This window comes from Laetiporus sulphureus, assembly GCF_001632365.1.
Source record: "Laetiporus sulphureus 93-53 unplaced genomic scaffold LAESUscaffold_16, whole genome shotgun sequence".
NCBI lineage: Eukaryota > Fungi > Basidiomycota > Agaricomycetes > Polyporales > Laetiporaceae > Laetiporus > Laetiporus sulphureus.
Genome location: NW_024468525.1, coordinates 96697 through 123271, shown reverse-complemented (window position 1 = coordinate 123271; position 26575 = coordinate 96697). Strand labels below are relative to the sequence as shown.

Below are 26575 nucleotides of genomic sequence, written 5' to 3'. Positions count from 1 at the left end.
TGCCGTCGATCTTCCCAACGACCACCCTCCGACCCTGCACTCTGCCTCTGACGACGACGGGACTCATCTTTACGAGTTCTCACGACCTGAACTTGGAGAGCTTGCTTAAAATACGAACATTTGAGGCGCAAATTAGCTTGCCGAGGACCGACGCGTTCTGCCAGTGCCTTGCGAAAGCCTACACTGCCACTCTTTGTTCATAACGTCGCGTTTTTGCTCTTTCTACCTTCTTGTAAACTGCCATCATGGACGCCGACCTCATCAAACTCGTCAACAAGCTGCAAGACACCTTCGCAAACCTCGGTGCGCAGGATTTGCTTCCGCGGGTGGACTATCGCACTCATTATCAGCTCTGTCATGCAGGGGGTGAGCTGGACATGCCCCAGCTTGCAGTGGTGCGTCGGAAAGGTACGAGTCAGTGTATGCCAGACTCATATGTCAGGATAGGTGGGCAGTCAGTCTGCGGGCAAGTCAAGTGTGCTCGAGACGTAAGTACAGAAGGTTACGGGCGTCGGTTCATGCTCAATACAGTTGACCATCAGCATTGTCGGCCGTGATTTCCTCCCTCGAGGCCAAGGCATCGTGACACGGAGACCTCTCGTGCTACAACTCATCCACACTCCTGTGCCTGAGCCGGCACCCGGCACGCCTTCACCAGCGTACACGGAATGGGGCCAATTTCTGCACATAGACAAGCGCTTTACGGACTTCAACGAGATCCGCAGGGAGATTGAGCAGGAGACGTTCCGAGTGGCTGGGCAGAATAAGGGCATCAGCAAGCTGCCAATCAACTTGCGAATATACAGCCCTAATGTGCTTGACCTGACATTGGTGGATCTGCCGGGCTTGACAAAAGTGAGTGCATTCTATCTCGCTAGTCTAGGACTGGCTTAGCACGAAATTATCGCAGATCCCTGTAGGCGACCAACCCAGCGATATCGAACGTCAGATCCGGAGTCTGGTCCTGGACTACATCTCCAAGCCCAATTGGTAAGCTACTGTCCATTGCTGACGTTTCGATGCTTTGTGACTGAATTCTGTAGCGTCATTCTCTCCGTCTCTGCCGCCAATGTTGATCTTGCGAACTCCGAGTCTCTCAAGCTCGCCCGCTCCGTCGATCCTCAAGGTCGCCGCACGATCGGAGTGCTCACGAAGCTGGACCTCATGGACGCAGGGACGAACGCGCTCGATATCCTCACCGGGCGCGTCTATCCGTTGAAGCTGGGCTTCATCGGTGTCGTGTGCCGGAGTCAGCAGGATATAAACTCAGGGAAAGGCTTGGACGATGCGCTGGAGAGCGAGGCCGAGTTCTTCCGGAGCCACCCTTCATATAGGAACATTTCGCATAAGAACGGCACGAAATACTTGGCGAAGACTCTTAACCAGGTTTGCGGGACTGCATGATCGTGTGATACTTTGGGTGCTTATGACCTGCGCAGGTCCTGCTGAATCACATCCGAGACAAGCTTCCAGACATGAAGGCACGATTGAACACGCTCATGGGACAGGCTCAACAAGAGCTGAACGCTTTTGGAGATGCTGCCGTCTATGGAGACGTCAATCAGGTAAGAAGCATTCTCGGTATGCTATGGTAGAGCCGGCTTCATATGCAGTGCAGCAAGGTGCTCTCGTTTTGCGTCTCATGACGCAATTCGCAAGAGACTTCGTCGCGTCGATAGAAGGCACGAGCGTCGATATCTCCACAAAGGAGCTCTCCGGGGGTGCACGTATCTACTACATCTTCAACGACGTCTTCGGCTCTGCTCTCGCATCTATCGACTCAACGCACAACCTCGACAACCAAGATATTCGCACTGCTATCCGCAACTCTACGGGACCCAGGCCGAGTCTCTTCGTGCCAGAGATAGCGTTCGACTTGCTGGTGAAGCCGCAGATCAAGTTGCTGGAAGCGCCGAGTCTGCGCTGCGTAGAATTGGTGTACGAGGAGCTAGTGAAGATCTGTCATAATTGCACAAGCGCAGTGAGTACATGTCGTTCTTCCCCTGGAAGTGCCAAAAATAATATTTCCAAGCAGGAGCTCCAGCGGTTCCCTCAGTTACACGCGCAGCTCATCGACGTTGTTTCAGAACTGCTTCGCGAACGGCTAGGGCCCACAACTGGTTATACCCAGAGCTTGATTGACATCCAGACCGCATACATCAATACAAACCACCCTGCATTCATCTCAGGGTCGGCAGCCGCTGCAGTACAACAGACTTCTGTGGCACCGCCAAAACAGCAGCCGCCACGAGTAAGTGTGGTCAGATACTGATAACCCACTCTGTCAGTGCTAACCGATCATCACGAAGTCTTCTCCCGTGCAGTCCGTTAACGGCATCTTATCTCCGGATGAGGATGATGATGCAACAGATGAGGCGAACAGCGTCAACGGTACCACACCCCGGGATACTCGCTCTGTCTCGTCGACAGTGCACGATCGTGCCCGCATTACTGCAACTGCCAGCGAAGCCGGGACCGCCCCGCGCAGGCCGTCATCACCAAAACCGCACCATCATCACCACACCATGCGTGCGCATGCCCACTCGCAGCCGCCAGCAGGGGCAGCCGGGCAGCCGGGTACGGCTAAGGAGACATTCTTGAATTATTTCTTTGGTCAAAATGGACCGGGGCCCCTGGCTGGTGCGAGCGTTGAGCGGGCGAACGGCCCCATGACAGGCGTGTCTTCGGTCGGGCGGGACGTCAGTGGCGGTGATCCGATGCTGCGGCAGGGACTCCTAGCGGGGACGCGGAACCTGGAGGGTAACAGTGCGGCTTTCGACATGAGAAGTCTAGGGAAGCATATTGAAGCGGTACGTCCGTTGCTTGAACGTTTCTTTGACGTGACGTATATGAGGTTCTCACAAACACCTGTCCGGCTATATAGGCTTCTGATGGGGGTCCGCAGCTTAGCCCGCGGGAAGAAATGGAGACTAACCTCATCCGGTCTCTTATCGCCTCCTACTTCAACATTGTTCGCCAAACGATCCAAGATCTGGTCCCGAAAGCGATCATGCACTTGCTTGTTAACAATACGTCGCAGCAGGTGCAGAACCGACTGGTGGCATCGCTGTATAAGCCGGATCTTTTCGCAGACCTGCTGAACGAAGACGAGGCTTTGGTTGCCGAGCGAACACGGGTTAAGGCGTTGTTGGATGCCTACAAGGAGGCGTTCAGAACGCTATCGGAAGTAACATTGAAGTCTTCATGATCACTCTATTGTATGTTGGGCAGAAATATCGCATCCTGTTGTATAAGATTGCCGATACTGGGCTTGTGGAATGTCGTAGCACCTTCTATTCTTCAGTCATCACAACTCATACAAGCGTGCCTATCATCATAACTCAAAATTAAGAAACACACTCGTCATAGCAGCAAGGCGGTCTTCAATGATTGCATCAAGCACTGGGCTCAGGTGCTTTCTCTTTTACAGCGACCCATTTCTCACTCCCTCTGGGAAGCTCAACTGAAGAACTGGCCTCCTCGGAACAGTCATTTTCTGCCTCGGAGGTCGCACTCTCTTCGTTGTCTCCATCTGAGGCGCTGCTCTCATCTGACTCAGAGGTCGACGTGCCCGAGGACGCGTGGTCGGATGCCGCGGCCGATGTCTCGGGTGGGTCCAATGTGGTCGCAATCTTCGAAGCAGACTGTTTATGGCCGCCGGTCTTCCTCGTGCTAGCCTTAGTTTTCTTCTTTTCGGCGCTCGATTTCTACCGACTGACGGTTCACTGCATGTGAGGGTTGGAACTATGAAATACTTTACCTCCTTCTTGGAAGAATCATCCTTGCGGCTTGGTCAATAATGCATTTCTTGGATCTCTTGTTACGAGAAGTGACGCTCACCTCTTCTTTCTTTTCTGCTTCCTTCTATTAGATTATACGGGTCAGAGCTCGAGTACGAGGAGTGGAGATTGTGAGTACGGGCCTCCTTTCGCGCTGCCTCTTCAGCCTACGTTGCAAGCATTCCAGCATTCCATCAATGGTCGCGAAGGATATGACATACCTCTCTTTTTTCCTTCGCCTCCCGCTAGAAAGGAATGTCAGCTTCATCGGAGCGAACAAATGAGGTTGTCTCACTTCTTCTTTCTCCTTCTTCAGCTTTATGCGCGTTTCACGTTCTTGAATCACCCTGGAATGACAATCAATATTGTGCTACGAATCTCAGTTGCAGAGCAGACTAACCAATCAGCTACCTCGGCGACACATTCTCTTGGGCGAGTCTTGTTCTTGAGAAGATACCCTTGCAGTGCAGCCACCTATTGACACCATTCGGACGTCGAGCTTCACGTCAGTGAGCCTATAGCACTCACGCTAAGCTCGTCTTCGGGAATTGCATCTGCGAATCGCTTAGCAAGCTCAGCTATCTCCTCTTCGGAGAGAAGAGGCACAGCGTGTGAGCTTTGCTTGCGCTTCGGTACAGCGAGATTGTCTTGTGATGATGTCAGGTCATCTTCTACCTCAGTCGTTGGCGCGGACGAGGGAGACGAGGCACTTCTTGAAGACGGCTTGTTGGGGAAGAAGCACTTGAATATGCCTTCCGCTTGCCACTTCGTCGCATGTTTGAAATTGACCCATACATCCATCCTTCCCGGACGACTCAACGCCGGATCGAGGCGTTCAATGTGGTTCGTCGTAGCGAATAGAAGACTGTCGGAGGACGTCAGCAGTTCCGCAGAGATCACACGGACTGTCGGACTCGCGGCTCACCGGCCCTCAGCGGCAGCAACTCCGTCAAGACTATTGAGGAGGCCGCTGAGACTCAGGGTCGATCCATCATTACTCTCGTCCTTGGTCTTCGCGGTGAAAGTAGAAGAGGATGTTGTAGTCATAGGAGCACCCGTAGATGTTTCGTCGCGAGAAATTCCACGTGTGAACGCGGCATCAAGATCTTCTAGGAGTAAGATACATCTACGCCATGCACGGAACCAGCGTCAACGGTTAGTGAGCGAAGTCAGATCACATGCTCCTTACCTTGATGGAACATTGCCCATCAGATTTGATAAGGTATTGTCGCTCATTCTTAGTCACTATGAGACCAACACTAGTGGCGCCGGATTGATGATAAACGCACCCCTTCGAGGACAGGCTGACCACATAGATGTCAAGGCCTAATTCTCCGGCCAAGCTATGAATCAAAGATGTCTTGCCACTGCGAATTGAGGTGAGAAAGCGATTGAAGAGCGCAGGTCGCTGAGAACAAACCTTCCTGGGACGCCGTACAACAGATATCCGCGCCGAAAGGGAATTCCTATAATGACGATGAGCGCCGCACTCTCGACGTGACGTGGGAGGTTTGACCTCTTTCAGCATACCTGGATACCCATGTCAGAAACTCTGTGGACATGAGACCAGAAATCGGCGGCCTTACCAGTCTTCCGAGCAAAGGAAGTCTTTGCAGTCGGCAAGAATCATATCCTTTACGCCAGGCTCCAACACTATCGAACTCATAGGGCGCTTCTGCCTCGCTCCGTTCCATCTCCAGCACCCGTAAGTTCTGAGAATCGTTATGTGTCACGGGCTATTCATCGGAGTCCACACACGTTGCACTTACGTATCCGCCATGAATATATGCACACGGTGTTCTGCGTCCTTCTCATACTCACGCTTTGCCTCAAGCACGAGGCTCTTGAGGATGTCGTTGTTTCGTGCCACCACGCTGAGCGAGTTGTGCTGCGTGAGCCGAGGAGCCGTTCAAGTAATGTGTGATCCCCACCTAATCTTCAGCTCTGCATACGCGCCGTATTCCTGGAAGCGCTTTATTCGGGTAATCTACGAAACCTAATCAACGCGAACTCTCAAGCTCGTGATCCGGAACGCTTACCCGAAGCCAGTGTCCACGGTAATAGATCGTATGTGTGGTATCTTCGAATGTTTTAGTTATGACGTTCCTTCACACGAAGCACCCGTTTTTCACTCACCAAGACTCGGAATAATCACCACTAGTACAAAGAAGTTGGTTATTCATCGCAAGTATATAGAGACGTGCTTCAAGCGTACCTTTGCGCTTCTTGCGCCCAGCAAGCGCTACCTCGTCGTCCTCTTCTTCATCATCCTCTAGGTCACCAGTAGTTGGTTGCGAGAGACCACGGCTAACGGAGCGCGTGGTTATGTCGAACTCTCGGCTCCGGCCCCATGCCGGTTGCTAAAGACGTTATTAGATGTCAATGAAAGCCGCACTTACTCCTGTCCTGACCTTAGACAGCCAATGCATCAACCTGTCCCACCGGGTGCCATGTGAGACCTTTGAGACGCCGCCGCATATGGGGACACTCACCAATCATATGGGTAATCTTCCTGGCGGAAATGGGCAGTGAGAAAAAAGGCTGATATCAATCGTCAGTATCAAAGTATGACCACAACTATCACGATGCTCACAATCTATGAAACCGTTCCATGCGGAGACCGAGACCCTTCTGGCAGTCTCCACCGTTCCGCCGATTACTACGAGTTTCTACGAGTCGCACGTTGAAACTATGGACCAAACGAGTAGGGACTATGTAGGCATACCAACGTGTCATGGATTGGGTTAGAATTCAAGGTGAGAGGAGAGAGTATGTTCTTGAGAGCCTGCATCTTGCAGAGAAAGAAGCGAGTTCGCGACAATGACGAGAGAGGAGAAGCCGCGAACTAAATGCCTTTTATACATCCTCAGGGACGTCGCGCGTGAGAGAGCGGTAATGGAAGGTATCTGGCTGTCGATTTGCCTCAGCTGCAAGAACCCGGAAGAATTACTGTTCCTACTGGATCAGACGACAGCCCAGATCGCAAATTATGTACGCAGATGACAGGACACTAACGAATCTTCCGGCGGTGATCGCGACGCACAATTGCCACGTTGAGGATTGCGGATGAATGTGCCCATGAGTCTGGGAAGCGGGAGAACGGGTGGATATGTATGTCAACTCACTAACCTCACGGCGGACTAATCCCAGTCGCTCACTGGAGGGGTCTTGCCAAAAGCGTGTGAGCAGGCCTCGTGTTACGCTGCCTTTGTGTATGTATCACGAGCGGACACCGAAATACGCTGTTTCAAGACACGATGCCTGAACACGCCCAACGAAACAGATTCTGTGGAGAAAATACAGCAAATTCGGCTCGATAGCGCACCAAGAAAGAACTACAACTCGCTGTCTGTGAATGCTTTCGGATACGCTGACCACATCCCATTTGGATTCGCACTTGAGTCTCGGATCCTTGAGCATGTGGCGTCGGTGTTGCGAACTAGCTCCTCACAGCCATGAAAACGCGTTGCTCGCTGAGATCTCTATTTGGTCTGAGACATCAGCATGGGGATCGAAACAGCTCTAACTCGCCCTTTGCCCTGTTCACCAGCAAAGGTATGGTTGAAGGCGTGTCGGCTGCGTCTGAAACTCGAACTTAAGCGGCGTCGTATGCTGTGATCGTGTCGTGTCTTTTCGGCCCGCACAGATGTGCCATTGGGACGCGACGATGCCGACCAGTCTGGAATACAGATGGGACCTGTCGCGTTGACTCATATCATCCGAGACCTTGACTGCGGTTCTGCGATACAGACAGTCATGTTGTACGTAAAATGACCCACAGGAACAGCACCTTCATTCGCAGTCGGGAATCAGACGATGTGGGAAAATGAGAGTAAAGTTTTGACCTTCCATCTTCTCATGGCATTATGAGGTCAGAGAGTTTTGACCGCATCTTCGCTCTTACGTCCAACGGCGAGAACTTGAGGATAACCAAAAACGGTATCTCCTTCCCGGCCTTAATTAATTTCGAACATTAGTGCGATACCATGTTTCCGCGCGTCCCGTCTAAATAATGGCGGCAAATTAGGTGACGCCTAGTGAGTAAATTGCATGGCAATGTGTCTCACCTTCGGGTATCGGCAGACGCAATATTGGCGGCACATGAAAGCCGCGAGCTCGACGATATGGTACTATCGAAGGGGCGTAGCACCTGTCGGAGTGGTCGCTGGGGCACGGAGACCCACCGCCAAGACAAAGACATGATCAGAACAATGCAGAAAAAGAGAGACAAACGCCAAAGTGGTCTCGATAGGCAGGAGACATAGACAGCCAGCACGCGAATCATGAGTCTTCCGTATGATCAGATTCCTAAGAAGCCGGCGCAGTACTAGGATCACCGCCACTGGCAGAGGGGTGAACGGCTTGTCCGGATCCCAAACATCGGCAAGGCGCCCTGATATCAGTGGGGTGGACCAAGCAAGAACCTCGTATTAGTACCCCAGAATACTAACAGTGACGGCCTGAGATGGACAGACGTTGGGGAAGGAATTGGCGGGGCGGCAGTGGAACATCACATCCAGGTGCGCGGAGTCCCGGAGACGGTGTACGGAAGCCATATAGGATGGGGCCATGTAGGCGTCAGATTGTGCGAAGCAGCGACTGCCCACGGGCACGCAACGCCGCGGCGGCCGAGAGCATCGGAATTCCGCAACGATCTGTATGGGTGACAACCGCTCTATCTAGAAGTGTCGCCATGAACAGCGCGTGGACCCTAGGGTAGACATCGAACCGTCAAGCCTGGCCGTCCAGATCTCGCATAGTTGGAGTCCAGATGAGCGCGATCATGGACCTCAAACTGAAGTGTATTTGTGGACACACCCTTCCATTAGCTACTCCGACATCAGATAACAGTCGAGGGTAGAACTACACCTGTCTTGACGTCTGTTTGGAGGGTGGTCACTGATACCATAGTCCTAGGATCCTCGTATTGAGTTCAATGGCCACATGATATCAGGATGGATGACGAAAGATTGACGCGAAACTCGCCTTCCGAGTGCGTGGACATCCTGGTAAAGCAACAGTGACAGAAAACTCACATGGCCCCACTTCTGTTGCAGTTTCCAGCTGGAGCTCAGAAGTACAGAAGAATCTCTAGACATGGAGGGCCACTTGCCTCGATTCCATGGCCGGAGGACCGGGATCCAGACACAACCAATCGGGCGATATGGCAGTCCCTCAAAGATATATTGAAAGGCACCGCTATCGCTTGAACCAGTCGGATTAGACGATGCATAGCGCATGACTTGCATGAAGCATGAGGGAAGGGAGAGATAGTGTAACGCACGTGCTTCATATCAGGTTCCCCGCTTCTTCCACCCGTCGATGATCAAGGCGATGCAGAGACCTAGACCAAATAGCATCCGTTGACCATTTCGGAGCAAGGCCGAGCGAAGGCGTTAGAAATCACCAGGGGAAACGCGTCTCGAGAGGCCGGGCTTGTACACATGGCAGAATGTCGGATCGCGGTAGGACACACTTAGAGCGGTCTGGTCGCGGCCGTCCTATTGAGAAGATGCCAAGGACCACAGGAATATATGGCGAGAGCTCGATGGTCAGTACAAGAACCAAGCCGCATTCCCTGAGAATGACAGATAACTCCCGACACGACGAATCAGACGGTCTATCAGTCTTCTGAAGGTGTCAGAACCGCAGAGGATCTGGCATGGAATGACCAACAAACTATATCATATCGCAGTGTGGAATTTAAAAGTGGGAAATAGGCGCGTTTAGATGGGGTGGGGGACGTGATCATTAGACACTCACTATGTGAGCTAGAAGCCTCCAGGTACGGGGATGAGTGGCCAGGATTTAATACAGGCTAGATACAGGTCCAGGTCTTGCAGAGACAATCATTCATGACAATAACGCCTTTCTTCCATAGGCCAGCCTTGCCATAAGATCCGGTGGCGGGTCAGCGTCTCTGACTCTTCTACCATTGGTTTATGAGGGCCTCTTCATAGCTATTAAGGCGCAGGACCGGCACTGAAACATCCGCACCTGGCAAAAGCAATATGATGGTTTGGGTTGCTCAGAGATTCATAGATCGAGGGACGTTAAGACCGAACCGGACGCCAGTGAGACGAACGAGTCGGAAGGCATGTCCGTATCATGCGCATTCCAGAGCAAGACCAGAGGATCGTCACAGACGCTACAGCGCTATTTATCGTAAGCTGTAGAAGATAAACATAAACAGACGAAAGTGGGTCTGCAGACGTATCATGACTATGGGCTCAGACAACGATGCGATGGAGAGTCCTGGGCAAGGTGGTGGTTGTAGAGAAAGAGTGTAGACGCTCGAGCAACGCGAGTGGCGGGCGCTCTTTGCGACTTCGTTTGAGCGGACGTGGCACATCCACGCCCATACTCTCTTCTTTCCCCTCCTCTCTTTTCGTCTGTTCCACCAGCGGGTCTGAAGTCGACGAAATACACGGAGTACAAATAGTCCATGTCAGAACACTAAATCTTCACTCGCTATGGACCAAACAGCCCTCCTGTACGGAAGCATAACGCTGCTTGCCGTAATATTTGTCTCCGTGAGTGCGTGTCATTCTTGGCAGGCCGACTGCTCGTACTGCATTTACGTGGCGGAAGCTATGCCAGCAACGACTTAATGCTACGGGTACGGACGTGTCGCATGATGAGCACCAGATCATCCTTGTTCTACGAGCTGCGGGCCGTTTAGTCGTGCGCTGCGGCGAGGACGAGAACTGCCGGTCAAGCTCTAAGCGAGCTTCAACTGATCCCCACGTCCGCTATTGAACGCTTACATCCTCACGACACCACTGCTCACACCTCTCTATCCCCTCCAGTGCTATGTCGCGCTGGTCCTGCTCTCTCCCGCCCTGCGTACAGCGCGCGCATCCGAAAAGACCTACCGCTCCGCACAGTCCCCCTCCTCTCCACAACCACTAGGCTCCATCTCCGACCCCGCAAGCGTCGACCTCACCGTCGTCGTCCCAGCCTACAACGAGACAGCGCGCATGCCGGGCATGCTCGAAGCGGCGATCGCGCACCTCGCCAGCCCCGCGATGCAGACGCGCACCTACGAGCTCGTGATCGTCGACGACGGGAGCACAGACGAGACCGCGGAGCTCGCGCTGAAGCATGCGGCCGCGCACCCCGAGGTCGAGATTCGCGTGGTCAAGTTGGAGAAGAATGCCGGGAAGGGCGGGGCCGTGAGGCATGGGATGCTGCATGGAAGGGGGAGGCGGTTGTTATTCGTTGATGCGGACGGTGCGAGCCGTTTCGAGGACTTGGAACTGCTGTGGAAGGAGATGGATCGGATAGCACCGCAGGAGGAAGCGGCGATGGTAGTCGGAAGCAGGGCACATCTTGAGAAGACAGAGGCCGTGGTTAAGGTGAGCCGTTGTACCTCTCCAGCTCCCGTCCGAGCTAATCAGGTGTCCGAACAGCGTTCTTTCCTGAGAAACGTACTGATGTATGGCCTGCACACCATCCTGCGCATCGTCGGCGTCGGGCACGTCCGAGACACACAGTGCGGCTTCAAGCTCTTCTCGCGCGCCGCGGCACAGCGCATCTTCCCCTCGCAGCACCTCCCCACCTGGATATTCGACGTTGAGCTGCTGTTGCTCGCAAAGCAACTGCGTATGCCCGTCGGGGAGGTGCCCATCGAGTGGCACGAGGTGTCCGGGAGCAAGCTAAACGTGATGACGGATTCATTGCAGATGCTCCGCGACTTGCTGGTATTGCGAGCGAATCATCTGCTCGGGCGATGGAAGGTTGCACCGCCTCCCGTGCCTGCGCCTGCTGCGAACTGAATGGTGGCGAATTACGGAAAAATGATAGTGATAGCAGGACACTGCCTTTAGTAACATATACCCTGCATATAATGTAGTATCGGCGCCGGACGTGCGAATATCATTTCGTTCACCTGAAGCGATTCATTGCTCGGTACGCGTACTAAGCGGTCACGCACGCTATGTAGCCTTGGAATACAGATTGATTATAGGAAGCAACGTTCTCAGAGTAGCTTGTTATTACATCAAGATCAATCAAGATAGCTCTTCACATAAACGTACCGTACGTAAATCGCGTCGATTTAGCTTGAAGCATGTAGGCTGGACGGTCCGTTCGTGCGACAATATAAGATGTGAAGTCGCGGGCGGCGTGGCTCCATTATTCGTCTTCATCTTAATTCATCCGATGGCCGTCCTCCGCGCTCCACGCCATGCGTCCACATTACTTCAACTTCGAATTGGTCGGGCGTCTTCTCCAGCTGAGGCACCCACTTCAAAACGGCATTGACGACGTCCATCTTCGAATCCCCCCGCACTTTGCTGTTTGTGTCGTGCACACGTAATTTGACGGCCAGCCGCGGCTGGCAGGCAAGGAGGCGCGCGAGGTGCCCGTCAATCGCGTCCCAAACCAGTACGTCCAAGCGTGACGGGTGATAGTTCAAGCAGATGAGCTCGATGTCCACCGTCCGAAGCCTCGGTGCCAGTGCCTGCAAAGAGGCGAGGATCTCGCATAGCGCACGGTGGTAGTCGTACCGCTCGTCGCCGAATCGCTGGTCCAGATCCAGTTGCACGCATAATGTGAGGAGTCGCACGTGGCGAGAGAGATCAATGATGGGCTCTGTTGAAACACGTATATAACGCGTAAGCGTATAATCACACGGAATGACGGCGAGTGGCACTAACTGTCTTTGGGCGGCAGCTGCTCTGTGACAAAGGTAGGGTCAATTTTTATGAACGGGCGCAGAGTCAGATGTTCCAACGTCGTCGCGGACGCCTGCAATATGGCACGCACGCTCGATGACCGCATAATGTCCTCCCACGACACATCCAGTCTTCGCAGAGCCAAGTTGTTGAAGGCGGCGGGCAAGTACGCGGCCGCTGCCCACGAGAGAGAGTGGACGGTGAGCATCTCGAGGCGGCTTCTTCCCGCAGGCACTGGGATCACCGTATCTGGCGGCAGGCCTCGGTATCTCCAGTCCACTTCGCGCATGTGCAGCGCATAGAGATTCGGACACGCACAGAGAAGCAGTAGAAAGTCGTTCCCAGAGAAAGCCACATCTTGCAGCACCAGCGTCCTGACGTTCGCAAAACACTTTCCGAGGTCCCGTCGCGTGCTATCTGTCATCTGAGTGGCAGACCAGTTGACGAAGCTGACGCGCACCACCTGCGGGAGCCGGGCCAGAATCCGCGGCGCGTCCTCGTCGAGCGAGCCCTGGGCGTAGAATTCATCCGGGACGATCGTGAGGTCGCGCACGCACGGGGCGATTTTTGGCGCGCCGGTGAGGATTTTCTCGAACGCGGTGTATTGCGCGATGCCCGCGAGGCGGACGGCGTAGAATGTGTGGCGGACGGCGATGGCGTGCCAGGCCCTGCATGTGAGGCTGCACGCGTTAAGCGTGGCGCGGTCGCTCACGACAAGCTCTATTACGGAGGCGCATACTTGCGGAGGGAGGAGCGCGACGTGCGGGGCCATCTGTGCCTGAATCGTGATGAGCGAGCACAGCCGGCAGGGTATGGCCTCTCTTACCATCACGGTCGCTGCTGGCCAGGCGACGCTTGACAATGCGTCCGGCTGGAAGAGGGCAGAGTCCAAATAACCTAGAGGACGCTGCTTTAAGTGGCTCCACGCGCTAATGGGTTTGTGGCAGCACAGCGGGCTCCGTCCCGTGTGTGATGAGCGAGGAAAAAAATCTCATCGATATCGACCTCATCACGGACCAAACCTCGCGGTGGTTGCCTCTCTTAGCGAGATTTAGCAGATCGCGTAGTTTCGCCGGGCGTCTACGGACATGGAGGCCACATCCTCTTGCCAGGCACAGTGGCTATGGAGCATATCATTCTTGCGATGGTTCAAATGCGAGGAGAGACCAGTCAGTGGTGATGGTAACTTCTTCAAAAATTCCGGCTTGTTTGTTGCAGGATTGTTGGGATTTGTCAGCAATGGCCATGCCCTGCAAGGTATATCGTACTCACCGGGCGCTAGGATAGATGCTGTGCGGCACATCGTGGCATCGCCTGACGTGCGTTCAGGCGTCAGGGCAGTGTGAGCATCTGCTCAGAGTTGGACTGACCCGGTCTTCCCACTTCGGCAACACAATGGAGAATCTTCATCACTGAGCATCCCCGAGCATCGAACAATTGAAGACCGTCCCAAATTACGGACTGAAATACGTACAATATCGTCCTTCAGGATCCCTGCCTCTGGCGGAAACGCTGCAGAAGACCTGCAATGTTTAAATAAACTTTACAGGAGTTATGTCGATCTCCGAACATACTCAAGCGAGCTGGTCGATCTAAGCGCTCGGGATGTGCCTGGTGGCAGAAGCGTTTTCGGCATGGCGGAAACTTCCGGGCCGTCAACGATCGATGAGGCACCGAATGGCGCCATATACATACTATCACTGGCCCTGCGATGCAACTGCGACAGTAATGCAATTCACGTTCTCCAGAACTTTCCTCACCCCACAAAAATCTGAAAAGTTCACCGTATATGACTGTAACCATGATGACTATATTTACTAAGTTCTGTGTCCTCCAGTTGAGGAATAGACAAATAATAGGCAGATCATGGCCCGCATGCTCAAAATGTGGGACTAGTCAGGCTTCGAGGCTGCAGTTCATATCCGATACCTTTGCTGAGTTGTTCATAGTGTGATAAAAGTCAAATAAGATACGTATTGAATTTTCCGAGACCTTTGACCCCGGATGGATCTCTGGAGAGAGAGAATGGGAGAGATGAGCATCAGTGTGACAAAGTTGCCACAGAAGATCGCCGGATCTGGACTCCGCCAGGTGCCAGCGCGCGGCAGCCACCGTTCCCGACACTCGTGCGCCACAATTCATGCGCGTCGAATCAGCATGCCGGGCGGAATGCGAAATACGGCATGCTAGCAAAGTGACTGATTGCGTGACATCACCTCGGAGAATGGCTGCTGCAGTCCTTGTTGCCTTCTGGTATCATGAACATCTCAAGACTGCTGTGTGAGAAAAATTGAGAAGGTACATTAGAAGCATAGCTATCCATTGGAATAGCTCCGAGTCAATCTGATGATTTGACAGACCACAGGAACTCAAAAGGTCAAAAAGTTGCATTAGAGGGCCAATGTTAGTATGCCGATTGATACTACGATTTCCATGTTCAGCTTACTTTCCGTAGTGCTATAAAACAGCGTCGTTTCCGTTCTCATAAGCACTGGAATGCGTGGTCCTGAAAATCACGAGAAATTCGTCTTACCGGCTGGAACAAACACCTTATCTCGCCGGGCAAAGTTTCCGCCTCGACCCTGTCTGATTCCGAGTCATCCTCCCTGCTGATATACCAGCAGCAGCATGTTCCTCTCCCTGCTCCTGCTCTCGCTTGTGCAATTCACCATGCCCGCCATACCAGTCCCGCTGTACGTCTGGGCCGACCACCAAGTCAACCTCCGCCTGCCGACCGCGCACGGCCCCGCACCGCTGCCCGTGCCCAACTCGACAAAATCCTTCTGGATCGACTCGCCGGGTGCGAACCCGCTCGCGGGGGAGGGAAGCGAGGGTCCACTCACCGAACAGGCGGACGTGTGCATCATCGGATCGGGGATCACAGGCGTGTCTGCGGCGTACCACCTCGGCAATGCGCTTGTCGCAGCGGGTGTTACGGAGCCTGTGAAGGTGGTGATACTCGAAGCCAGGGATTTCTGTCAGTGCGATCGTCAATGTCGTTGCATGAGGCTGATGTAATGTGCGACCAGGCTCGGGCGCCACAGGTGCGTCTGCTCAGTCAATTTATGAAAGCAGCTCGTTCTGAAATGCCACAGGCCGTAACGGCGGGCACCTGACCCCCGCCGTATTCTCAGGCTTCAAACAGCTTGCCGCATCGTTCGGCACGGACGACGCGCTGCGCGCATTCGCGCTCGAGCACCACACCGCGTCCTCGATCCTGCAGATCATCAAAGACCACACGCTCGAGAGCGCCGTCGACCTCGTCGAGGGCGGCCATGTCGACCTGATGTTCTCGCCGGAGGAGGTCGCAGACGTGCAGGCCGACTACGACGCGGCCAAGCTCGCCGGCATAGACCTCAGCAACGTCGAGTGGATGGACAAGGCAGAGGTGGAGTCCGTGAGCACTCCTACACGTCTTACCAGGGCCAGCGTGCTCATAACATGCCCAGCGATACGGCTCGTCGTACCCCGGCGTCCACATTCCCGGCCACAACCTCTGGCCGCTCAAATTCATCACACAGCTCTACAAGCTCGCCGCCGCCTCACCCTCCCTTGCCCTCACGCTGCACACGCGCACGCCCGTCACGCGCATCACGCGCTCTGCCAGCCCCGCGCGGCGCTGGGACCTCGCCACCGCACGGGGTACACTCGCCTGTTCGTACATCCTACACGCGACGAACGGCTACGCGTCCCACCTCCTCCCACACCTGCACGGCCCCACAGGCATCGTCCCGACGCGCGGGCAGATCATCGCGACCCGTGCGAACGTGATCACCGCGTCGCTCTCGCGCAGCTCGTTCTCCGCAAACGAGGGATTGGAATACTGGTTCCCGCGCCCGGTGCCCACGCCCGAGGAGCACCCGCTCGTCATCCTCGGCGGCGCCCGCGAGGCGACCCTGCCCGCGTACGAGTTTTACGTCGCGGACGACTCGGTGGTGAATCCACGCGTTGGAGAGGCGTTGAGGAAGTTCTTGCCGAGGGTGTTTCCGGGGAAGTATGAAGAGGGCCGGGAGCCCGAGATGGAGTGGGTGAGTGGTGGTATACACTGACTTGATGATGCTGCTCAAAGCTTTCACAGACTGGAATCATGGGGTACACCGCGAGCGGAGATCCCTTCGTGAGTAGCTGAATGATCGGCTTCGAACCCCTCACCGATATGCTACCCAGGTCGGACGCGTTGCCGATCCTGCAATGCCAGGCTCGGCGGAAACGTTCAAGGGGCAATACATTTCAGCAGGGTACACCGGACATGGCATGCCTCGAGCATTCGCATGGTGAGCATTCCCGTCTTGAGACGGTGCACTTGGAGATTCACAGCAGCTCAATGTCTTCTGCAGTGCGGAGGCCGTTGCGCAGATGATCGCGGCGGATATCACGAAGCATACGTGGTCGCTTCCTACATGGCTTCCAAAGCACTATGTCACTGCCGCCTGAGAGTCGGAGGCATGGCAGGGGAGTTGAAGTCTCACATAAAAATGAGCGACCGGGCTGTATCAATGAAGCGAATGAAGAAATTCTCTATGAAGTGCAATCTGCGGATTGACAGCACTTGGAACTGTGCCCACGTTGCTAGATTGAGAGAACGATGAGGGCTAGCAGCGAAAGCTGCGGCAACGGAGCATTGCATCTCTAGGTACAGATCGAAGTCTGCTCGGATGAGTGTATAGTTGCATAGCCGATCCCGAAGGGTGCGATGCTTCGCTGTGATTCAACCGCTGAGCATAATCAGCTGTCTCTCGAAAGACGTCCTCACAACGGATGACGCGGTTTCCCACTTACCTGCTCATCTATGCCCATGACAATCAACGTAAAAATCTCTATGATTAAGTATCCGCAATAGCATGGATCATACAATTATTGGTACAAATAGCAGAAGAATGTAACCGATAATCGCACAATCACTGCAGGATCGGTCAACCACCGCACACAACAACAAAATTGGTATCCTGACCTTCCTACTGACCCCATTCCCAATAGTCTGATGTGCAGATTTCCGACGCGAGCGGGTCCCAGGTGCAGGCGTAGGATCGGGAGGCGCCGCCGGCGCGCCGGGCGCTGCAGGAAACGGCACCTGATAAGAGTGGTACTGCGGGGGTATCGGGTCCTGCGATAGGTAGTGCAGCAAAGTCGGCTGCGCAGGCACGGCGATGTCGACGGCGTCCAGGAGCAGGCTGCATCGCGGAGACATCGTTAAGGATCCTGACGCAGAGTGGTGTGTGTGGATGTACGTACTTGCACTCTTCTTGTAGCCGCTTCAGTTTCTCCTCTGCGATGGCCAACTCTCGGCGGGCGGTTTCTCGGGTCTGCAGGGGCGGTCAAGTTAGCTGTTAGCGAGAGGCTTCGAGGAGGGCGTGCGCACCGCGGAGACCTGGTTGAACCGTTCCTGCATAGCATGGTACCTAATCCTCAGTCAAGACTCAAACACAAGGCGAAGAGATCGACCAATCGCGTACTTCTCTTTATATGGCGTGCCTCGATGCCCTGGTTGCGGAGTACTCTGCATCCAGCGTCGATGAATACGGTCATCGACCAAAAGCCAGACATACCTTCACAAATATCGACTTGTCATCCATTATCTTTTCTCCCGGCCGCGGTGTCTTGCCGTTAGATGGTGTTCGTGTCCAAGGGATGTTAGAAATCGAGGACGTCGACGATTCCATGAATAGATGTGGCGATGTTACCCCGAGAAATCCAAATTCAAATGGCGGCTTGAGCACTATAGACAACGGCAGATCTTGCAATTGGATTGAGACAAAGAGTACACGTGAGGCCGATGTTTGCGCGAAAGTTTACAGATGGTGGAAGGTTACAGTTGTGGCCCCCATATCCAAGTTAGCGCCGTAACGATGGCAAAACGCGCGCACGTGCACTGGCGCGTCTGTGGCAACCCTAGCTGCCAAAGTTCAAGCTCGTAAGTTAGGGCCATTCATCCGCGACCGCCGTTCAACGATGTATGTGTGATCGGGTAGGCAGAGTGCAGAACGCCATTCGCAAATGTCATACCATCTAGTATCGGAGTCATCGCGCCAGCATACAGGACGTTACGGTAGTGCTGAAATCGCCGTCGTATGAGCGCAATGCTTGTTCGCCCACTATTCGTAATCGCCCACGAAAAGCGAGAAGTCTCCAAGATAGCGTGCACAATCCTCTGCCAAATAAATACAAGGCCATGTCCTACAACTGAGCGACATCTAAGAAAGTTCGACGGGTCAAGGGAATGTACGCTCGTTTTTCTACCAGCTCCTCCGTTTCCCTCCCTTGCCCCATCTCTCAATCAAGAACGCCGTCATGAACTCATACAATTCTCTATTCGCATCGCGCCTGGTTATACTATGATCGCTGCACAAACCACATAAGTCAAGCTACTCTTCCTGGTCATTCGATAATCTCCTTACCTATCAGTGAACATCCTAAACTCAAAGTCCCGCACATGCTCGCGGGTGAACATGTCTATCAAGTGCGCAGAGTTGGCAAAGTGCACGTTGTCGTCTCCGCTGCCGTGCGCGAGAAGGAAGTCCACGTCGTGGAAGCCGGTTACGTTTGAGATGGACGCTGTCACGTAACCTTCTGGGTTGACGACGGGTAGGTCCATGTATCGTTCGGTGTAGATGGAGTCTTTGCCAGCAAAGATCAATAGACATGTCGTGGAAGTACCGATGAGACCTACCGTATAGACGCCAGCTCGTCACAGGCTATTGGCCAACGACGTCAGCATAGCTCAAAGTAAGCATACCTGCGAATACATACCGCAACGGCGATGGCCAGGCTGTGTATCCCAGCATTTGCCTCGATGACTTTAGAGCTCATGAATCCTCCGTAAGACTAGAATGCACGTTCAAACTATGGTATGACCTCCCGTAGCATTTGTAAGACCCACTCACCCATCCCCATATGCCAATACGGTCCGGATCGACATATTCCTTGGCCGCCCAGATCCTACGAATCGATGCTCTCAGCCGACGAACATTCAAGTCCACCACGCCAAACGTACTTTGCAGCATTGATCTGGTCCTGCGTCTCCCAATATCCCAGATTATCTTTGACAGCATTCCGCAATTTTCGGCCTTTGTATCCAGTACCTCGCCCGTCGACCGTCACGACAATATACTGGAGAGAGCACGCGACGAAGTCGTGCCAGTCGTGCGTGTAAGACAGGCTGACGAGCTGCGAGCCTGGTCCGCCATACCTGAAGTGCTGGTCAGATAGTGACTGGTCGAAAGGAACGATTGGGATTTACACGCGGAACAGAACGGGATACTTGGTCCGCCCGGTGTCATCCATCCTTGGCGGACGAATCTCCACGAAATTGAGCTCTACGCATCTGAATTAAAACGTTATCATGATATTCCTGGCGGCTCACCGTAGTCATCGCTCTCGATCGTGGAATGCGTAACGACAGGCATCTCAAACCGGTTCAAAGTCTCGTTAACTTGCGGATTGTCAGTCAACACGTATTCTAGACCTATATGGACGTAGGTCTGAGTTCCGAGCTAAGACAGACGGCCCGAATACTGACCGTCTCCACCAGATTCTATGACCTTCTGCCAAGGTGCCTGTGGCCCATTATAGCTTAGGAGATAGAAGCCGCCTTTGGGAGAAAAGTCAGCTTCATACACAGCTGGGCTGGAGGTGTCCGTGAGAGCGCTAGGTTCGACCGCTCCGGAAGAGCTGATTGCAGGAAGCGGCACAGAATAGATATGACGTTGTAGGGATCCAGGATTGGCCGCTTGGAAGTACCTAGCAGAAGATGAGTTTAGTTAACAGGTCACAAAGGATACGGGACAGTAGTCCGATGAAGAAGTCGCTATGCTACAGGGACTTACACGAGGCTGCGTTTCGCATCCACGGCCAGAATTGACCCGGTGACTTCCCAGTCTCCAGAGGTCAGGAACCGCGGAGTGCTAGAGTCCACCGGACTGAAAAGTGCAATGTGATTATACCCGTCAGCTGTCGGGACAATATCTAGGTATGATGCATGTCCATCCGGAGACAGACGTGCAGGAATGGGGTATATTTTCTGTTCCTGTTGATATTTTGTGAGCAGCTGGTGAGGAGGCTGTGGCGATCAGGTTTACAACGGACGACGTACAGATTCTATCCAGCCACCATCGCCCTGCTCACCATCTTTTCCTAGCCTTCTGACTACGTGGCCTCGACCCCTCGACTCAGAGCTGAGATCAAACATGACCACCGTACCATTGGTAGCAGCACGATTGACCTCTCGCACAACTAGCGTGGAGTTAGCCACCCAAGCCACCTCAGAGATAATGCTATTATCCGCAGGCAACCTTCTATCCCAATCAAGCTCGAGCGACGCGTTCCTGACAGCCTGCGTACGGTTGCTCGCGGTGCTCGCAAGGTACTCATCCAGCTGGAATACAAACACCTGCACGAGGGGGTTGTTGTATCCCGGCTTCGGGTACTTCATCGTCACCTGCTTTGGGTATGGCACGACGGTGTACGAGTCCTCGGTTGGGTTATAGATCGGGTAGGTGAACTCATCAACAGCAGTCTCATCGAAGGTAAGGAAGGCGAGATGCTTCGAGTCTGGCGACCACCAGAATGCGTAGTTGCTAGAGAAGACTTCCTCCTCGTACACCCAGTCTGGAACACCGTTGAACATCGATGCGTTGCCAGTTGTGGTGACGCGAATGGAAGCGGCCGAGACCCTGTGGTATGTTCAATAACTGCGGCATTTCGTCTGGGATCCCGGAGATACGCACGATGGAGAAGTCACCATATAAAGGTCGTTGTTCACCACATATGCTATTGACTGTCCGGTCGGTGACCAGCTGGCATATGCCGTCACAGGAGGATAGGTAGGGGGTATGAGTGGCCATGTCGATTGGGTCTGCAGGTCATGGATGTAATAGTTGCTGTAGCTAGAATGCCGCCACAGCTTCAAGCATTCAGCTGGGGTTAGCCAGGCGACTAAGAGGCGAATACCTTCACGGAGTCAGCCTCTAACAACATATACCTCATATCGGCAGATAGCTTCCAAGAAGAGGTGGACAGACGACGGCCATGTTCCTGAGGCAATTCCGTCTAAGCAATCAATAGCTAGATCTCACGGGCCAGCCTTACATCTTTCATGTCCGCCAAAGCGACGAGATTTCTGCTCGAATTGCTCTTCAGGTCTACGAGAGTAATATATCCGCCCTTCTGTGTTGCAAAGACGCCATCCCCAGCTTGATTGCGGGCCTTAGACTTCAAACGGTTTCGCGTGCGGCCTTGACGACGTACCTTCCGGCACCCACAGAATGCTCTCGCATTTCGTAGAGAAGGTCCCATTGAAGATATGGTCCATAGTAATGTGTTTGGTGCCTTGTATGCGGAACGGGGTTCCGGTGTATGAGCGTGCAGCAAATACACCTATCACTCCGGCTGTGCCCACCAATAGCACGAGGGAGACGACGAGGAATATGAGAGATGACGGACGCTATAGTCGACGCTATGTTCATAGACTATGAGAGCAGGCTATCAGCGACCGACGCACCCTGCGAGAACCGACGACGAGCTGGCCATCATCTTGTAGTTCCGCACGGCTGCGCTCGGATTGGTCTGGTGAGGCTGCGTGGGGCTTCTCCAGTAGCTCATCGGCTTCCTCGTCGACACTCGGAGAGCTTGGAGGATCGAATGGGCCATCTCCATAGTAGGGTGTTGGCTTTACAGTGATGGGTTCCAGGTCATCTGCATGGAGGACACTGGACAAAGCATGGTCCTCGAGCCCAATATTCTCTTCTTGTGAGAGGGCCTCGTAGCCCGACAGCTGCATGTCGTCCCAAGACTGTCAGTTCGGCTGGCTCGCGAGTCGCGACCCAAGACAAGCAGTAGTCCGTCGCCAAAACCAGTGGACTGTGCAGCACCAACGAGCGAGCTATGTATATGAGATCAAGCGCGGTCTTAGCGCGACTATCAATTGAGCCAACTACTACTACGGTGCTGACGACCCTAAGAAGGTTTGTTGATGCATGTGGTTGCATCCTTAACTGACACAGTCACCATGCACCGTAGACGTATTGCCACTTGTTTCCCATAAAACACCGAGGAAAAGGTTTCAAGATCTCAATATCTCAATGGCGAAGTCTACGGCTACAGGATGGGATCCAGTATTGTTGATCTCACAGGTTTGGGGCGACGTCCTTCACCCAGGGTTGCGATATTGACCTCAATACTGTGCAGATCATAGCTATGCAGACGCTACATTACCTTACGCTTGCCATCCTAGTTCCACCACTTCTAACAATCTTTGCGAAGTCCAGTGCACTGGAGTACGATGGTGGTGCGGCTAATGTTGGTATGCATTATAATCTCGAGAGAATGCGATCGATAATTACCTCGTGCATGTAGGCATGCTGATGGATTGGCGCGAGATGGCCGGACGGTCCACATCACGCTCTGCGCAGAACTCGTGGACTTCTTGGAATACTGTATGGAGCGGCGGTAAACAAGTCGGTTCTGGGGGCTTGCAGGGAGTCCGATGGGATGGCAGCGTGGATCCTGTGCGAGGGTGGATCATCGCCGCGTGTTGGCTGGCTGCATCTGGCGTAGAGTAAGTGTCGCATCTATCCCTGCCGAGAATAAAACTGATAATCAATGTGACAAAGCATCTACTACCTGTACGTGCTGATACGACGCCCGCGGATGATCCTCGACTTCTCCTTGACGCTCATCTTCAACCATCTCGTCCTGACGACGTACTATTCAAACTCAATACCCGCCTCATTGTTCTTCTGGGCGGTTATGGCGGCGAGCGCGGCGCTGATGGTGATAGTGGCAGAACAGTTATGTGTCAAGAGAGAAATGACAGAAGGACTCGCGGTTGCTGCGCCAACTGAAGGCGATGACTTGGAGATGGGCAATCTTCTCAGACGTGACTGAAGCAAAGGTCCGTCCGCCAAACCGGCACATCATCCTATGTGTATCCACGCGGTCAACTCACCCATTGTATTTCGTCCCACTCTAGATTTCAGCACTCCGACAGACGGTGCCTGCTTTCTACGTTTGCCTCGTCTTTGTGACCAATATGTAGACTTTGCCAACGCATTGTACACTTGTACAGTATGATGGAGATCCTGCGTTTGAGTTCATTGCCTGATGATCACAATATCCGGATTCAATACATTAATCCTGTCCCGCCCTTGTGCGCTGCTGCGTGAACGCCTCGAGGTCGCTTCACCACCAAACAGTTTCCTGTTTAGCGGATGTACCTGATCAGCTTTCTTGTCCTACCCAGGGACAATTGTGAATGGCGCGTTATTATTACATTGTAGCTCGTAGAAAGACGCTGAACACCGAGTGACGCTTGAAGTACAGATGGGCCGATTGATAGGTCACCTACATACCTCACCGGTCTTCACAGACCTTATAGGCCCCAAGATCACCGACTTCAATGCGACGTCTGAGGATATTCCGGAAATCTGGGACAGAAACACCAGAACAATATCGCTCTACCGCATTCATCGCAACCCCGAGTATGCAGAAACGCATGAGCACCGTGGATGAGTTAAATTGCCGAAAGCATGAGATCGTACGATGCTGTAGAAGAGGAGATCGCTCAAGTGAGTACGGATTTTCTTTGTCTGCACAGAACAAAATAGCGTCATATTATAACTTGCTGATATACCGCTCTTATGATGGATTGTCTTTTGAGCAGTGGCGGATGTGTCCCGCTTCCGATAGGCGATGAATGGCCTCATCATGGAGGATTCGGAAGTCGTATTTGTGCGCGAGGGAGATGATTCCGGATGCCACTTCCGGTATCTCATGGTACACATCTAGGTCACCGAAAAAACTGCAAATGCGCATGCAGCCATGCGGCGATCCGATGAGTGACAAGCGGCAAGCGGCGATTGAGACGTACAATCTATCATACAACGCGCTCAGCACAAGCTCCAGATGAAGTGGGTCTTTCGGCAACCGTAAAATGGGACATGCTCCCGCGGAGCAGTAATTAGATGAGAGGGGAAGGAAGAGTCCGCGGAATCCCGGTGAACGCTGCATAAGTACGCCGCGATGGACACGGAATCCTCTACCCCTTGCGACCAATATGACATTGCCATCATCATACCACAGATGCGCAACACGTTCGAAGTCCCGCAGCTCGAAATGCGCAAGGGCCATCGCGGGTTGAAATAACTATCGTCGGTAACTATTTGTGATACTCGTGACGCTGGGTCGTGAGAGGTATCTGCCATTGTTCCTCGTTACAATGCACATTGGTGGACCAAGGAGGCAATCACTCACCTGGGCGCGAGAATAAGTTACAAGTACAGATTATACAGTGAATTGATCCGGGCAGATGCACAATGATGATGTTCGAGCTGAGAGGGAGGGCTTAAATTAATACGGTCGTCAACGCCACTCGCGCGCTCACTGCAAAGAAATTACCGATTTACGGCTAGGAAAAGGATGTGCAAATATGTGTAAAATGCTAGCGTTTAGCAACAGTTTCTGAAGGAGGCAAATACTAGCATGAACACATTACTTACAATGTTTGAGATATGTACGAAAGTTCAACTGAGCTATAGTATTATGACGACAGAAATCGCGATGAGTTTAAATTTCATCCTAAGTTCGGAAAGGAGACATTGACGATCAAGAGGAAAAGGGGTATATTCTTTTCGTGGGATGTTGGGACTCAAGAAGCCTTTCCGGGGTGGGGAGACGGTCGTCTACTTAGCAACTACCCTGGCGCATAATTGACAGTGTAATCAAACCGGAAAGGGTTGTGAAATGGTCTGCGAGAGGATCTTGGAAGGTTTTTCGAAAGTCAGACTTTCTGTCGACATTGATGTCGTGAGAAGCCACAGCATCCCAGGACGATAAACGATGAGGCTTTGGTCCGTGCGATGGGCGAACAAGAAAACTCCACCATTCAACCTCTACGTAAATGATGCGGTCTACCTGCTCTAGAAATGCAAACCTTTCCGGATAGAGCACCTCACATGGACTGGATACCAAGGTAAAGCTCATGCATGACTCTTGTCCAAAGCGGGGTCGTGAAGGCATTCGGGAAAGGATGAGGGCTTAGACCGACTTCTTCTGGTGCAGAAAAGGAAAATTTGCCAATTTGTGAAAGGCTGCCCTTGAAAAAACCTAGGAGAGATCAAAATTAATATAGCGAACAATTACAGCAAAATATAAGTTCCATGACATTATATAAAGCTATTCACTAAAAATGCAAGATGGCTTGCCTAACCTTAACCTTAACACTGGACCCCGGCCACCAGTTAAGTTCGTGAAAAACTGCATGGGTAGCATTCTGTCCTTACCATATGCATGCAGATGAACTCAGTGATGTGCTAGCATGTTGTCTGCCTCTCTCTATGCTTATTCCTGTAGTGTGAGCGATGAACTGAGTTCAACTCACACATCAAGTCATTGAACTCAAGAGGCTGAGCCAAGCTGAGTTTTGGACTCTCAGACAGCTCATGATCATCGACTCATCTGATGGCTGTGTTCCATTGATTGCTGTAAGAAAAACTGTCCTAAAAGTGCTTCTCAGTGTGATGCGATGTATCGATTTTTATAATTGTTATTGCATTTTGAACTGTCACATGGTCAGCTACTTCCATCTGGCCCTACAAGCACACATTTTAGGCCAGACTCTAGCCTGTTTTGCTTCAGCTGACTTTCATTTTTATATATGGTGGACTCACCAGTCAACTCAAGGTGATTACTCTAAGAAAACTCAGAGCATCGAGTTGACAGCAAGTCCAGTGACTCAGCTCATGCCCATACTACATTTCTGCTATACACTAATGAATAAATGTGAAATGATAAGTGTGCTTAGCCTAACAGTTTAAAAACCATTGATTTGCTTGTTGTCGTCTAGTACAACCTGATCATAATGCACATGTGTGCATATTGATGGAAGATATATTATTTGGCTCTGTCATGATGGCATTCTTGATAATCTGTGTCATCTCATAGAAAAATCCTTAAAAGCATGCATTGTCCATAAAAACATCTCAGTAGTGTGTAATACGTGTGACAAATGTTCACTGATATTCTATCTTTGTGAAAGGATTATATATCCTGAATTTGAAACTGAACTTGTCATCATTACAAATCTGAGTTGACTTATTTCATCTATATCTGAAAGACAACCCATGA

At 52.7% G+C, this 26575-nt stretch overlaps 9 protein-coding genes across 9 annotated transcripts; 4 read left to right on the top strand and 5 right to left on the bottom strand.

Moving 5' to 3' along the window:
- Window positions 1-6: 6 nt before the first annotated feature.
- On the top strand, window positions 7-3352 carry LAESUDRAFT_698962 (dynamin protein dnm1). The gene is made up of 11 exons (XM_040906365.1): window positions 7-303; window positions 364-395; window positions 448-488; window positions 543-855; window positions 911-990; window positions 1044-1386; window positions 1440-1565; window positions 1619-1981; window positions 2036-2251; window positions 2310-2810; window positions 2885-3352. The coding sequence occupies exons 1-11, from the start codon at window positions 246-248 to the stop codon at window positions 3206-3208; spliced, it is 2397 nt and encodes a 798-aa protein (XP_040764916.1). The 5' UTR covers window positions 7-245; the 3' UTR covers window positions 3209-3352.
- A 325-nt stretch (window positions 3353-3677) lies between these two features.
- LAESUDRAFT_725066 (P-loop containing nucleoside triphosphate hydrolase protein) lies at window positions 3678-6654 on the bottom strand. Its single transcript, XM_040908748.1, has 23 exons — window positions 6633-6654; window positions 6505-6570; window positions 6373-6448; window positions 6272-6320; window positions 6191-6212; window positions 5995-6139; window positions 5916-5936; window positions 5819-5859; window positions 5711-5766; window positions 5549-5653; window positions 5366-5491; window positions 5296-5309; window positions 5200-5245; window positions 5069-5146; window positions 4969-5016; window positions 4705-4905; window positions 4308-4644; window positions 4180-4253; window positions 4075-4126; window positions 4001-4024; window positions 3841-3946; window positions 3761-3781; window positions 3678-3707 (listed from the first exon to the last, which is right to left on the bottom strand). Exons 2-22 carry the CDS (start codon window positions 6568-6570, stop codon window positions 3777-3779), a joined length of 1692 nt encoding a protein of 563 aa, XP_040764915.1. The 5' UTR covers window positions 6633-6654; the 3' UTR covers window positions 3678-3707; window positions 3761-3776.
- Window positions 6655-10252: 3598 nt separating this feature from the next.
- On the top strand, window positions 10253-11557 carry LAESUDRAFT_651550 (glycosyltransferase family 2 protein; the record flags this gene model as incomplete). Its single annotated transcript, XM_040904306.1, has 3 exons — window positions 10253-10312; window positions 10589-11137; window positions 11192-11557. The coding sequence occupies 3 exons, from the start codon at window positions 10253-10255 to the stop codon at window positions 11555-11557; spliced, it is 975 nt and encodes a 324-aa protein (XP_040764914.1).
- Window positions 11558-11925: 368 nt separating this feature from the next.
- On the bottom strand, window positions 11926-14093 carry LAESUDRAFT_758596 (uncharacterized protein; the record flags this gene model as incomplete). The annotated part of the gene is made up of 5 exons (XM_040912468.1): window positions 11926-12374; window positions 12440-13235; window positions 13284-13328; window positions 13932-13980; window positions 14032-14093. 5 exons carry the CDS (start codon window positions 14091-14093, stop codon window positions 11926-11928), a joined length of 1401 nt encoding a protein of 466 aa, XP_040764913.1.
- A 629-nt stretch (window positions 14094-14722) lies between these two features.
- On the top strand, window positions 14723-17056 carry LAESUDRAFT_725062 (FAD dependent oxidoreductase). The gene is made up of 9 exons (XM_040908747.1): window positions 14723-14755; window positions 14816-14860; window positions 14913-15434; window positions 15487-15501; window positions 15553-15854; window positions 15907-16485; window positions 16536-16574; window positions 16625-16731; window positions 16795-17056. The coding sequence occupies exons 3-9, from the start codon at window positions 15086-15088 to the stop codon at window positions 16889-16891; spliced, it is 1488 nt and encodes a 495-aa protein (XP_040764912.1). The 5' UTR covers window positions 14723-14755; window positions 14816-14860; window positions 14913-15085; the 3' UTR covers window positions 16892-17056.
- A 112-nt stretch (window positions 17057-17168) lies between these two features.
- LAESUDRAFT_117383 (uncharacterized protein) lies at window positions 17169-18280 on the bottom strand. The gene is made up of 7 exons (XM_040901234.1): window positions 18004-18280; window positions 17911-17954; window positions 17817-17856; window positions 17690-17760; window positions 17409-17628; window positions 17237-17358; window positions 17169-17172 (listed from the first exon to the last, which is right to left on the bottom strand). The coding sequence occupies exons 1-6, from the start codon at window positions 18115-18117 to the stop codon at window positions 17356-17358; spliced, it is 492 nt and encodes a 163-aa protein (XP_040764911.1). The 5' UTR covers window positions 18118-18280; the 3' UTR covers window positions 17169-17172; window positions 17237-17355.
- A 280-nt stretch (window positions 18281-18560) lies between these two features.
- Window positions 18561-22361, bottom strand: LAESUDRAFT_678095 (dipeptidyl aminopeptidase). The gene is made up of 16 exons (XM_040905675.1): window positions 21954-22361; window positions 21701-21896; window positions 21542-21645; window positions 21404-21487; window positions 21181-21356; window positions 20547-21126; window positions 20281-20480; window positions 19974-20194; window positions 19818-19919; window positions 19695-19770; window positions 19449-19643; window positions 19339-19393; window positions 19205-19279; window positions 19125-19149; window positions 18853-19072; window positions 18561-18796 (listed from the first exon to the last, which is right to left on the bottom strand). The coding sequence occupies exons 1-16, from the start codon at window positions 22230-22232 to the stop codon at window positions 18691-18693; spliced, it is 2694 nt and encodes an 897-aa protein (XP_040764910.1). The 5' UTR covers window positions 22233-22361; the 3' UTR covers window positions 18561-18690.
- Window positions 22362-22440: 79 nt separating this feature from the next.
- Window positions 22441-23700, top strand: LAESUDRAFT_698948 (uncharacterized protein). The gene is made up of 5 exons (XM_040906364.1): window positions 22441-22584; window positions 22640-22754; window positions 22808-23009; window positions 23065-23345; window positions 23424-23700. The coding sequence occupies exons 1-4, from the start codon at window positions 22534-22536 to the stop codon at window positions 23336-23338; spliced, it is 642 nt and encodes a 213-aa protein (XP_040764909.1). The 5' UTR covers window positions 22441-22533; the 3' UTR covers window positions 23339-23345; window positions 23424-23700.
- A 325-nt stretch (window positions 23701-24025) lies between these two features.
- LAESUDRAFT_117362 (uncharacterized protein) lies at window positions 24026-24826 on the bottom strand. The gene is made up of 3 exons (XM_040901233.1): window positions 24704-24826; window positions 24321-24647; window positions 24026-24251 (listed from the first exon to the last, which is right to left on the bottom strand). The coding sequence occupies exons 2-3, from the start codon at window positions 24578-24580 to the stop codon at window positions 24089-24091; spliced, it is 423 nt and encodes a 140-aa protein (XP_040764908.1). The 5' UTR covers window positions 24581-24647; window positions 24704-24826; the 3' UTR covers window positions 24026-24088.
- Window positions 24827-26575: the final 1749 nt, after the last annotated feature.